This window comes from Corvus hawaiiensis, chromosome 17 (assembly GCF_020740725.1).
Source record: "Corvus hawaiiensis isolate bCorHaw1 chromosome 17, bCorHaw1.pri.cur, whole genome shotgun sequence".
NCBI lineage: Eukaryota > Metazoa > Chordata > Aves > Passeriformes > Corvidae > Corvus > Corvus hawaiiensis.
This window is the reverse complement of record NC_063229.1, coordinates 7,658,116-7,671,692: the sequence shown is the minus strand read 5'-3', so window position 1 is coordinate 7,671,692 and position 13,577 is coordinate 7,658,116. Positions and strand designations below refer to the sequence as shown.

The 13,577-nt window shown below is 49.0% G+C and overlaps 1 protein-coding gene across 4 annotated transcripts in view; it reads left to right on the top strand.

The window, feature by feature from the left end:
* Positions 1-12,047, top strand: part of HNF4A (hepatocyte nuclear factor 4 alpha) — a 35,809-nt gene extending 23,762 nt beyond the window's left edge. For all 4 annotated transcript variants that reach the window (XM_048322076.1, XM_048322075.1, XM_048322077.1 and 1 more), the window contains 7 exons: positions 1,504-1,610; positions 4,120-4,275; positions 7,182-7,269; positions 7,789-7,944; positions 8,231-8,467; positions 9,132-9,254; positions 9,903-12,047. In XM_048322076.1, the coding sequence (XP_048178033.1) occupies positions 1,504-1,610; positions 4,120-4,275; positions 7,182-7,269; positions 7,789-7,944; positions 8,231-8,467; positions 9,132-9,254; positions 9,903-10,045 (1,010 nt within the window). In that variant the 3' untranslated portion in view covers positions 10,046-12,047. The remainder of the gene's footprint in view (positions 1-1,503; positions 1,611-4,119; positions 4,276-7,181; positions 7,270-7,788; positions 7,945-8,230; positions 8,468-9,131; positions 9,255-9,902) is intronic.
* The last annotated feature ends 1,530 nt before the right edge of the window (positions 12,048-13,577 follow it).

Genomic DNA, 13,577 nt, shown 5'->3' with positions numbered 1-13,577 from the left:
AGAGTAGAGATATCCCTGCATGGCCCATGCTCAACCCCCCGGCTTCCCTACCGCCCTGTCTCTGCAGCCCTTACAAGTCCCCATGGCAGGATTCTCCCCTTGTTTAGCCCTGCTTCTCAGGAGTGGTAGGAAATCCACTGCTGGTGACCCTGTTGGTGGAGGGACAAACTGCCAGGAGCAGAGCAGCTGCCCAGCATCCCACAGAGCTCACCCCAGTGATGTCTGCAAAGGGACAACTGGGAGGCTTGTTCCATGTTGTTCCATGCAGGGAAATTAAACCCTGTGCTCCTCCCAGTTCACACCGCCTCAAGGAGAAACTCTGGAGTAAAAGGGTCCTTGAAGACAGCAGGGAAGTACCAGTGGTACCTGGGTGGCTGCAGGAAGACCTCTGAGCAGGAACATTTATTCCCTGTAAAAGGGCATGAGGCATCTCAAGCAACTTCTCTTGACTTTTCCTGAAGAATATAGGAATCCTCCTCTCCAAGCAGCGTCCGCTCATCCCCTGCCCAGAGCCATGCTGTTGTCTGTTAATATTCAATAGAAGTTACATTAGGTGCATGACCAGCTAATACTGAGCAAACATTTGGAAAACATCATGGCGTGACTGAACTCGGGGGCCTGCTACTGATAACAAGCGGCATAACCTTGAGAGCTCCTATTTACAGCCGCTGACTTCAGGGCTTTTCTCCTGGCCCAGCCTTATTATTGCTTTTTATCAGGCAGATTTATACATCGAGAACGTATCAATCCAGAGAGCCACCAGCCTAAGGCAGGGACTGTGCTGCTTCCCCTGCCATGGATCAATAGCTTATTTGAGCAGATGTCTTTGAGTGGCGTGGCCAGGGTGAGTTACAGCCGGCCCAGGCCTCGTGACAGACAGAGCAGGCAAATCCTCCCCTCAAAGCCCAGGCCCTCAAGACTAGACCAAACAGGGAGGCATGCTGGGGTCAAACCTGTCCTGGGATGCTTTTACAATAAGGTCTGAGAGAGCTCTTTTGCTCTGGATGGATAAGCAGGAGCAGTTCTGCACTTCCTTCCTTATTGTAGCTTAGACAGAAGTTTTCCAACTACACCAACCCAGTGCAACAGCTTTCTGAATGGAGCTCACAGGAGTCATGTGGGCAAGGAAACCTTGCAGATACTCCTCCATCTCACACATCAGCTTTGGGCTGTATACATCAACATGGCCATCGTTTCAGACCCCATATCATGAAATCAAAAAGCTCAGATACTTTGACAGGAAATTTTCCACACTGAACTCTACAGGTGTTTGGGTTCTGAATCTAATAAAGTCTAATAAAGCAAATAAGAAATCAGAACCACCAGATGTAGTCAGCTCTCGCTGGCATCCCACCACAAACCAGACACAGCTGCACCTCCGCCCTGCCTGGCAGGGAAGCTGGGAAACTGCAGCTAAGGAAGGGGAACGCCAAAAGTCTGTGCTAGTTTTCGGTGTGCATTGCCATGAACGACCTGCAGCTCAGCCAAAATCCTCTCTTGCAGCTGTACAAAATGAACGGGACCGAATCAGTACCCGCCGATCAAGTTACGAGGACAGCAGCTTGCCCTCCATCAATGCCCTCCTGCACGCAGAAGCCCTGGCACAGCAGGTACCTCTTCTTTAGCAAATACAAAAGCATCAGGCACTACCTGGCTTGTAGAGCCAGCTGAGTATTTAATAGCTGAGTCTTCAAATTATCATCTCTTTCTAAGTGGCTTATCTGCCAACTCAATGCTGATTTTTCAAAAATCATTTGTTACCTGAAACCATTCCTTTAAATCTCCTTAGTCCAGAACTCAGTTGTAACAATATGCAGTGATTTGCTCTGCTTTAACGGGACACAGGAAGGCTGGAGAGCTGGACAGAAGAAAATAGGGTAGAATCATTGCAATCCAAACAGCTGCGGCTGCCTAAGCCCACGAGGGGCTGGCCTTGTATGAGCAGCCTCCCTTCCCTATGGGCTGTTAGGAACCTTGGATTCCTGCACAGTTTCACGAGGAATTGGTTTCCTGCTTGTTTTATGCAGATAACTTTTCCAGTGCTTGCTTGAAATTCCCTGTTTCCACTAGCACACTGCCAAGATTCATTTCCTAGAGCGTTCACCTTGAAAAGATGACTCTGATTTAAGAAACTGAATACTGCAAATGGTGTACACAGCTCAGCGCTCTCTGGGAGGACACAGGACAGGATGGGCATGCACAGTCTGCAGGGAGGGTTTGTCTGTGAGAACAAGCGATGAGGATGGAGTTGTCCTGGAGGCAAGAGCTGCCACTCTTCATGGGAGCTGGGGAGAAGAGCACTCTGTGTCCTGGGGAAGATGAACAGGGGGTTGAGTTGGCAGTCCATGCTGCTTCAAGGGTCACGCTACCCTGAAGGCTGCCCTGGGAGATGCTCCAGGACAGGACGTGCTGTGCTCTGGGCTCCACATTAGGCTCAGGCTGTAAGGTCCACTTCCCCATGGAGGGGATATGTCAGAAGGGCCAAGGGCCAATCTTGTACACAAAAAGCATATCTAATCTCATCCCACATCTCAACTTGTCCTATGTAGGCCCTAATATATTTATATACCCTATAAAAATAAGATTGGTGCCGCTCCCAGAGGTGTGAGATAATGGGGTCTCGAGTCACCAAATGTACAAGAGAAGGACATTTCCGGGGCTCAGAGTCCTGCAGTGCCATCACATGTAAGCAGGGTCTGCTGATAAAAACCACAACCATTGACAAATCTAGGGGAGCTTCTGCTCTCCCACAGAGCGCAGAGAGACTCATTAAACAAGGCAGGCTCCAGCACGGTAATTGGTAACTTTTATGTGCCTGGCTAATTAGAACAAGATACTGCTGAGGAGCTGCTTTCTCCAAGATCTAGGGTCACTCACTCAGAGGTCTTTATTTATTTGCTAAGCCTTCCGGGCCCTCTGATTAGGGTAATACATGGTGAGATTTTTACAATCTTATTTATTCAATAATAGCTGGTGAGCTGGAAAGCCTCCAGGTAATGCAACCTGAAAAAATTTAAAAAAAAATGCAGGTGGCATTTGAATTCCATTTCCTTGGGGAGGCTGGCAGGGTCCAAGCTGAAAATGCTGGCAGGAATAGGACAGGAAGAGCTGATGCTGTACAAGAGCACAGAGGGCAGGCAGAGGGCAGTGATGGGGTTGAGTTAATTGCTTACAGAAGCATGAGGATAAAGTAGTGACTAAGGGCAAATTTTTAGATGACCTGGGTGAGCAGCTATGAATGAGAGCCAGGGAGGAGGTTGGGTGCCTGGTTTGGGGGGGATGTTCTGTCCAACTGTGTGACAGTACTTGCAGACTTGTCAGGCTTGTCCTTTGCAAATGAAATGGGCCCAGTTGCAATCACAAATAATTCGCCATTATGTGGTCCAACTGTGGCTTGTATTGTGGGCATGTTTGCACTTGCCCAGGTTTGCCAAAAGGACCTAAAAGCCAGTGGGAGGTGGGAGACTGTTATCTTTAAAGTCTGTCTTTAGCTATTCAAAGTGGATGATGTCAAATACTAGTGACCTGGTGCTCACAGAAAGCAATGCCAGACCTGGAAAACTGTGGCCTGGTGTGCTCATGATGACTCAGGAGTGGGGCAGAGCCTGCTTGCCTCCTGTGGAAAGCAGACACGGCAGCTCTGGCCAAGCACTGGCTCTGGAGAAGGGTGGAAGGGGGAACAGTTCTCTGCACTTTGGTGGGACCAAGTAACTTGTGCAGCAGCAGTAGGTGGACATGTCCTTTCTACTGGTGAGGCCGACTGCCATGCCAGCCCCTCTGTTCCCTCCTGGATCTTGACTGAGCACATTTGTTCAGTGGGAGGAAGATCCTGGCTTTAGGAATGTTTCTTCTGTGCTTTCCAGTCTATTCAGGGAATTACAGTTTACCAAGATGATCCACAGCCTCTGCTCTGCAGCATTTCATGTTCACAGATCCCCAGCTGATCTCAGTTTAAATGAGTCTTGCTGGGTCACCTATTCTGGTAGCTGGGTTTGTGCAACAGAAAAAAGTAATTGTCGATTCTGGAGTCTTCATCAACACAACCCATGGGCTGGGGATTTTCCTGTCTGTGTTTCCTGTGTGGCTCTGCCAGCTGAAGGGTCTCTTCTCTCCTTCCAGATATCATCCCCGGTTCCTGTGATCAACGGAGACATCCGAGGGAAAAAGATTGCCAATATTTCCGACGTGTGTGAGTCCATGAAGCAGCAGCTGCTGGTGCTGGTGGAGTGGGCCAAGTACATCCCCCCCTTCTGTGAGCTGCCCCTGGATGACCAGGCAAGTCCCCCCATCCACCCCACCTCGCTCTGCCCTGGCAAAGGCAGTGGGGAGCCAGAGCCAGCTGAGACCTTCAAAGAAAATGCTCATTGTGCACTCTGTTATCCTGACTGCTGCAGCTGATTGGGAACAGCATCCATACAATGGCAGCACAGGCCAGGCATCCATACAATGCCAGCACGGGCCACTTGCATGTGCTGCTAATCAGCCGATGAGCACAGCCAGATAACACTGAGCTCGAATTAGGTCCCATATCAGATGAGCATTTTGGGGTCACCCAGTCATTTATTAATTATAGTTTGCGCAGCACTTTGAAAGCCTGAAGTGCTATACAAATGCTTGGGGTAATCAGAATTAGCATGACAGATTTCTGGCCTAAGGTCTGCCCAAAACTTAAAATCTGCCTGTCTCTTGCTGCTTCCCACCTGGGAATATGTTTGTATCCATGCTCCCAGCGTGGAATTTTGAAGCTAAACACTAGTTTGCTCCCAAGGCAGTAGAAAATCTTTATCCAGGATTAAAAAGCAAGCATATATTTGCATTTAACAGAAATTACTAACATGACATTTGCGGGTTCCCTAACGAAGATAAGCACAGTGGGTTTGGTGTCCTCTGTAGAACTGCACTGCAGGATCTCAGGCAGGAAATGCCTCCTGTGTAAGTCTAAATTTCAGAGGTCTGCAGCAGGTGTTGAAGGACATGATATGTGCCCAGCCTTGACCAGCATGTGTGGCTGTGATAGCACTTCTGGCAGGGCCAGCACAGGTCCTGTCACAGGTAGGAAGGTATTTCCAATCTGCCCAGGGTACAGTCACAAATCCAGCATGTGTTCTCTTCAGCTAGGACCAGTCTCCAGCCCTATTGGCCTAGGGGTAATTTTTATATAATGAAGAAAAAGGATGTCCAATTGAGAGAATCCAGCTGATCAAAACCCCCTAAATCCTAAATGTGAGCTCTTTAGTAACCACCCAGTAGCACCCAGAGCTCTGGGGAATTCAGTGCTCTTAAAATGGGAGCATGTTTCCTTCTTTTCTATTGTGTGCAAGTGCAAAATCGTTTTAAATTATAAGAAATCTGTTAAATTGCTAAGGAAAGTACAATTCATAAATTAGTGAAACCAAAATGGACTCCAATGGCAAATGCCATTTACACAGTAAACAGGCTGCAGCCCAGCACAGCCCTGGGGCAGCTCTGCACAACCCATCACATCCTTGTGCCATTTGGAACAGAAGCCCTAAACCTGGCCAATAACTCTGCAAACTACAGCAACTTCCACATGAGCTCATTTTACAGCTGTGGGGCTGCAAAATTCCTCAAAGGAGAAAACAAAACCTAAAGATGACATAGTCTCAACCCTGCCTTCCCACAAGGGAGAGGCTGCTCCACAGGCATGAAATACATCTTTTGTAGAAAAGATCATACCCAACCCCTCATTCTCCTTCTGCACTAAAATGTCAAAATTACCGTGTTTGGTGGGGCAAAGCCATTTCATCTCAAAGTTCAAGTTCATTGTGTTACAGCTGTCTATTTATCCTAGCTCACAAATGATGTGAAATGATGTATCTCAGGTTCATCACTGCAAGAACCAATATCAAATGAGATGGTTTTGCCTTGTTGAAATAATTGACTTTAACCCTGCTCAAACAAGCCAATTTTATGGACACAAAAAAGGTAGTTACAAACTGAACCTTCTTGAATTTGAATTAGGCAGGAAATTTCTAGGTGAGAGCTTCACTCCCCCCTGGGACTTGCAGTTTTCTCCTTGTCGAAGTTTCATCAGGTAGGAAAGCTCAGTTTTGTGCAGCTCTGGTCATTCCAAGCAGCTCAGCTAACATATCCACCCATGTTTGGACAGCGATAGAGAGAGGCTAGATTTTGGCATCTAGATAAAGATTCCCCAGTATCATGCGTGCACAGTCTTTTTGCAAGGATCTCCACTCTGTTGATTTTGCATAACCTTTTTTACCATGTGCAAAAAAACCCCCACATCCCTCTCCTAGACATCAGCATCTTTCCTAACCAGAGCTCTCTTCTGTGGGTGATACATTCTCCTGGCATTTCTAGCAGGGTAAGACTTCTCTTGGCTTTGTCAGATGCTGAGGATAACACACCGGAAAAGGGGACCATTCCCATCAGGACATACTTTTCAGCATTTCTCTATTAATGTTTAATGATTGTTTTCTCCAGCAGAAGCTCCTGGCTGGACATTAAGAAGCCTCTGTGTCAGGATGTCCAATCGTTAACTTCTCTTTCTGCCTAAATCTCTGAAATTTTTAACTGAAGGAGGGCAAAAGATTCAGAACATTCTCAGGAGCCACTGGAGGGTGTAAGATGAAACACTTCAATCATTAACAGCAGGGGAGAAAAACATCCCTTTGGCTTCCCTGTCCCCAATTCCTGTGGCTGTGGAGGGGACGAATGGCCAGGGGGTGACCCCACCAGCCAGCTGGACATGGGTCCCCATTGAGTGTGATTTCAGTGGGAGCTGGGCACAGCCCAGAGGGACAGCAGCTGTCCAACAGCAGGGGATTGTACTTCTCCCCACTTCCCAGGATGGAGTGTGGTCCCTGGTTCTGCGCTTGGTAGGAGCTGTCTGCAAACAGCCCACTGTGAACATGTCCCACACTGGTGTGAGGTCCTGGGACAGTCTAGGATGGTCTTGCTCATGACGTGTGTCCTGAATATGGGATATTTCAGGTGCTGTCTACTATCTGTTGGTTCTGCTGGATTTATAACTGGTTTAGCCCATTTTTTGATCTCTTTCTCTGCCTGTAACTGAAGAGGGGCCCTCACTCCCCATCCTTGAGTGCAGTACAGGAATGCTGAGCTTTCCCTCTTGCTTACATGAAATCAGAGCCTTGTCTCAGTCTCTGCGTCACCCAAATAACTTTTCCCTGCCCTTGCAGGTAGCACTGCTACGTGCACACGCAGGGGAGCATCTGTTACTGGGAGCTGCCAAGAGGTCCATGGTGTTCAAGGATGTCTTGCTGCTAGGTAAAAACTGCACTTCTGCTCCCAGCCCATCTGCTTCTGTGACGCTTCCCTGCTGGGGTGAAGGAGAGGGTGGTTCAGTGTTTGTGGACATCCTTTTTGCAGGATGGTGGCTTGAGCTGTTCTGTACTTTAGCAAGCCCAGCACAGCCTTTGAGTGCAGCTAGGCCTGGCTGACATTGACATCAAGGCCACAACATGTGGCAAAGTTGGGGACTGTGAACATTCATGGTGCACCCTGAGGTTTGTGTAAGCAGGCTGTGGCGGGATTGAGGAAAAAGTTCTCACTGCTTGGTCAGCTTTTCCTCACTTGAGTGGCTCCTGTGTAATGAGAAGCTGCTCTGAAAATACAGATCAGAATTTCTGGTGTTCTGAGACAGGGTAGGGGCAGAAGGAGGAACTTCTTAATTCCTCCACCCCCAAAATTATCTCAGCATTAGTAACCTGCATTTTGAACTCCTTGTCACCCTGGATAAGTCTTGAGCAATGACAAGGTGATGGTCTCTGTGCCGCTTCTCCGAAGGAAATGATCACATCATCCCACGGAACTGCCCTGAGCTGGTGGAGGTGAACCGTGTGGCCATCCGCATCCTGGACGAGCTGGTCCTCCCCTTCCAGGAGCTGCAGATAGATGACAATGAATATGCCTGCTTGAAAGCCATCATCTTCTTTGACCCAGGTATGCCCCAGCTTGGTGAGGGGTTACCATTCAGAGGGGACTAGTCTGGGTTATGCTGGCTAACACCGGTTCTGAGTGGTAGAAATGCTGCCTGGTCTCCTCTCTGGACCAAACTGTTCTTAGAGGGAGGGGAGAAGTCAGTCTAAGAAGAGAAAAATTGTCCATCACAGCAGCCGATGGGGAATCAGAGGCAGCTCACCTCAGGCTGTGCCCAGACTTCATGCTGTCACTGACAGGCAGCCCCCAGGGGAGCAGCCTGGCGAGTTTGCTGTGTGGGTTGTTGCAGATGCCAAGGGACTGAGCGACCCATCCAAGATCAAGCGGATGCGGTACCAGGTGCAGGTGAGCCTGGAGGATTACATCAACGACCGCCAGTACGACTCGCGGGGCCGCTTCGGGGAGCTGCTGCTGCTGCTGCCCGTGCTGCAGAGCATCACCTGGCAGATGATAGAGCAGATCCAGTTCGTCAAGCTCTTTGGCATGGCTAAGATTGACAACCTGCTGCAGGAGATGCTGCTGGGAGGTGAGTACTTGAGGGTCTGACAAGAGGCCTCTCAGTGTTCCCCGTTTATTGTCCCCTGGAGAACCTCCTTAGTCATTGCTCCCTATCTGGAAAAGTTAGAGACAGCCAGTCTGCAGGTCAGCCCTTAACTCACACAAAATCATCTCCCCTGTCCTTGACAGGGGTAACCAAGGGTCCTCTATCTCTCCTCACCTAAACAGATGCATTAGCTATGCCTCTATTTACAGAGGCATCCCCAGCCCTCTGCACATGGATAAGCTTTTCTGTGCACTCCCCAGACTCCTACCAGGCAGCCATTTCACCAATCCTCCTCTGTCAGAAGGGACTCATCAAAACAAAAAGGTCTTAAAGCTCAGGTTGAAAGAATGTGCCAGATTTTCTAGTGGGATCATCCAATGGGACAAAACAAAATGAAAAAGTTCCCACTGTGCTATTCTTTACATGGAGGTGGGACTCAGGAGTATATAACCCTGCATAAGAGGACATGCAGGCAGCAGGCAGGGGTTAGTTAGTTCAAGGCATCCATGGAGAAAAAAGGGAAGGGTGTGCTCTAGTCACCTCTGTACAAGCTGGTCATGCACAAAGCCTTGGACACTTGGGTGGGTCTGCCCATCCAAATTGTCTCCTGCCATTGTGGCAATTAATGTCTTATCCATGTTCTTAGGCTCATCGAGTGAAACGCCGCACGCCCACCACCCCCTGCACCCTCATCTGATCCAGGAGAACCTGGGAACAAACGTCATTGTGGCCAACACAATGCCTCCTCAGATGCACAACGGGCAGATGTGTGAGTATATCCAGAGAGACAGAGCTCCCAGGAGAAACCAGGAGCTTTTCAGGGTGCATGTGGAGGTAGTTTCTACCTTGCACAGAAATTTGCAAGCAAGACAAAGTTTCTGGTAATGAGCATGTGAGAAATTCCTATGCAGAAAGGAGGGAAAGACAAACAGAGAAGTGGGTTAGATTAGATTAGGCCAGACTAACTGATTCAACAAGATAGTCCTTGGCAGATAGTAACTTTTACATAGCCCTTAAGGGATGAATGATCCCATCCAGAGCTTAGTGAAATCAGTGGAAAGGCTCCCTTCCCTTGAGTGGTTCAGACACACCTCAGTTTGTCCTCTGCAAAAACACAGGAGAGTCTGGCCCACCACATGGGGCCACCACTGGGGACCTTGTGCTGAGATGACCTTGGCTGACCAAAAATGTGGTCAGTCCAGGCCAAAACGTCAGCAGCTCTCCTCATTTGATATTGGTTATTGTGGTTCTCCTGGGGCATCAAACCATGCCTGAGTGTCTGGGCTGCCCTACAGCAAACACACGAGCCCTTAAGAGCCTCTGCTGTGCTGACACCTGCACCCTGCACGACTGAGGACAGATCTCAGTGCTGTCAGGTTTGTGAGGCCCTCTTCTAATTTGGTTTCTCCCTCTTCAGCTACTCCAGAAACTCCACAGCCTTCTCCACCCGCGAGCTCAGGACCAGAGCAGTACAAGCTGCTCCCTGGAGCCATTGCCACCGTGGCAAAGCAGCCCACCTCCATCCCACAGCCTGCCATCACCAAACAGGAGGTCATCTAGCAGCCCACACACCACCTTTGGAAGACCATGTGGGAGAAAAGCCTGAACTGACTCTGCCACTGTGAAAAGAGAAGCCACCCAGAGGTCCCTGGGCATGAACACACGGACTTGCTTATTGGACTGACCACCACCAGAAGCTGTCTGCCTGCAGCTACAGACAGCACGTGCCACGGGCAGCCCCGAGTCCCAGAACTAAGGCTGAAGCCTTGCTGAAACCCTCAGTCCTTGCAAGGAGAGCCAGATTCCTGCCTCCCTCTGTGGGGAGGTCACAGTGACTGGCTGGGGATGGGCTGTTGCCCCACTGTCACCTCAGTGCTGGTTCAGCACACACCAGACCCCATGAACAAGCAATTCCCTGTGCATTGCGAGTGGAGGGCTTCCCTCCCACGGCCGTGCCAGCCCCCCTGACAGTCCCCAGTCCAGGCAGACTTGGTGGAGGTGGAAGCTCCCCCAGGAGCATCACAGCAGGTGAAGCACATGGGGTTTGCCCAGGCAGCACTGGCAGAACCGCTCCTCAGCCTTGGCTAGTCCCAGGTCTTTGTGTGGTGTCACCCTCCAGCACACTAAGCCCCCCAGCCAGGTCTAACAAATCTTTTCAGCTGATGCTGGGGCAAAGTTTGGCCCGCCAAGATACTCCACTGCCTTTCGAAGGGTTTTGTTATTTCTGTGCCATGCCTGCCCTCTCACCACAATGCTCAGAGAGGCAACCACTGCCAAGCTCTTCCCTTGCACCACTCACTGCCTCCTGGGAATTTGAAGGACCATGGGATTCCAGAGATTTCCACTAATGGGATGGGGTGACCCCCTTTACAGGCTGGCAACACTGCCCAGAATATCACTGGCCCAACTACCGCTACTCAGCAGTCAGAAGAAGACCACTGGATGCCTATTTGGGAGGAAGTGGGCAAAAGATGTAGGAAGGGGAGAGACCTATGAGGGTGAGAAGAGCTTGAGCCTCACAGATTGGACCAAGTTCTTGGGCTTCCCAACTGCTGAGAGCACTGGGACCCAGGATCTCAGTTCAGACCCAGCTTTAATGCTAGGATATGCCATACAATCTACTTCTCCAGTGCAGTGCCACTCCTTCAGCTTAGAGTGAGTGGCTGATAACAGATTTATAGGTCTTCCTAACATGATAAGAATTCGTTATGACTCATTCAGACCTCAGAGTGTTTGAGAGCACCAACTTCAAAAATTCAGTTCTTGGAGTCCTGCAGAGAAAAGTGACAGAGGTCAAGCAATAACCCTGTCTCACCCAAGCCCCTTGGGTCTGCCCCAGCCTTGGGTCTGCCCGCCCTGCTCTGCTCCCTCCTGTCCCTGTTTCTCTGTGCCTGCCTGTGCCAAAACCCTGCAGATCTGACCTTTGGTTTACAGCTGGAATCAGGAAAGGAGCCCTCCTGCACCCAGCCCCTGCTTCTCCAGGTGCCAGCAGGGCTGGAGCACCCAGAGCCCTGCACCACTGCAGGCCTGAGTCATTTCTGGCCTCTTGGGAGGATGAGGGTGGTGGAACCACGGCTGCCAAGAGGTCTCTGGTGGGGACAAATCTGAGCCAGCTCAGCCAGAGGAGCTGCAGGTCTGTCCCTTGATTTCCAATGCAAAAATGAAACACCTCATGCTGGCGGTGTCAGAGGTATTGTATGGTCTCAATGCTGGTGGCATCGTACCAAGTAATTTATTGCAATGATGAATCCAATCATTTTCTGTAAATTATTTTGTAAATCACATTGATTATTTATAATTGGGAGATTAAATGAAAAAAACCCCCAACCCTGTAATAACCAGGCTGTCTTTTCCAACTTCAGCAACCTTTTTTCCTGTACGTAGACATACCTTGTGGGGAATCCTTTTTGGTCCATTTGCACCAAGTATTCCTCGATATTGTACATTAATTTTTGCTGGTTTCTGCCTTCCAATGGAAACAGAAGAATATTTCTTCACAAGAGTTTGTACTCATTAAAAAAAAAAGAAAAAAAAGAAAAATAAATGCAAAAATATTTTCTAACTTTTCCCAGACAGATGGATTTCTTTCTTCTGGGAGGATTTATTTCAAGTCGAGGGGCTAACCTCCCTGTTGCTCTGAGCACAAAGCATACGTGTATAGAGAAAAAAAGCCCAAACAAGTGTTTGATGCTGTTGCCAGCTGTCACTATTTCCTGGCAAGCCCAGTGCTAGCTGGTGTCTGTCCTGAAGCCACGTGTGCTGGAATCATAAGACTGAATGACAATCCCAATTTTCATTAAAAGAAAAACAAACATGAAGAATAAATATTTGCTTCCATGATTCCAGGGAGCTTAAAGGCTTGAAGTAACCACATTCTGAAAGCCAAGCAAAGGATACTAAAATATGCTATTCACATTTCAAACATGTTCATTTTTATATCCCTCTTGTATTTCAAAGGTAATTTCTGAGCACTTTGGGGTGGGTGATTGTGCTTTGGTTCAAACACAGCCACCCTACTGCTGGCAGCAGGTGAGAGCCAGACTGAGCCTATGGGGCACAGTAAGATGATCAAGTGAAAGTCAATTTATCACTGGTTGTAAAGGTGAAGAAATACACTGGCAATTAGAGAAAGCTCTTAATGACCTGCTTTTCTGACCATGGGAGCCTGTGCTCAGCTGTAGCATGCCCAGGAAGAGAACAAGAAGAGGGGAGAGAGGTGTAGATGGCTGTAAAGATTAGGTCTCTGGGAAGGAACAACATCCAGCATTTTCAGCTCTGATCTGCAGCAGCTGGCCCTCATGTTCCCCCATCTCTCACCTCTGATGAGAATTGAGGTGGGCAGTCTTGTTCCAGGTACAAGGGATGAGAAGCAGCCTGATTTCCCATCCCATTGGCACATCCAGTGGCTTCCCAGTGAGTGTCATGCTGGTGAAAACTGTCAGCAGGGATGAGACCCAGACTGCGTTTGAGGACCGTGTGGAGACAGCATTTAGAGCCTGTCTGTACTCTGAGTCAAGGATGTGGGAGAATAGGACAGATCTCAAATAACATGCCCTCACTACCTGTGCACCTGTGATGATGCAGAGCCCCAGCACCACTGTGAATGCTTGAACAAGGGAACCAAAGGCAGTCACAGGACGTTATCCCAGCACACACAGGACTGAGAGGTTAGTCCAGTCAAGAAAAAGAAAAGGAGTTCGTTCATTCTTTTTAATGTGGAATAAAAACCCCCTGGGACTCCTCTGCTGTGATCCATGGTTGGTTTTACCTGGGTATGTGCCCTAAAAGCTCCACATATGTAATATCAAATCTTTGAAGCAATAAATTCTCCTGGACTCCTTCCCATGAACTTCTCTATCAAGGTTGCCCTTTACCTGGTTAATCTTAAATCAGTGCAGTTCCTACAGGAGATTTCTTATTGCTGGATTCAGCTCACTTGGAAAAAAAAGCCCCATGAACTGTCCCAGAAGCAACCTTGTCCTTAATTGGCATCCTCGACCCCAGCTCTCACCTCTTTTGTCACTCCAGCCTGGAATCATCCTGAAACACTGGTCTTGCCACTCGTGGGCTGTGTTTTATCCTGCTGGGTTCC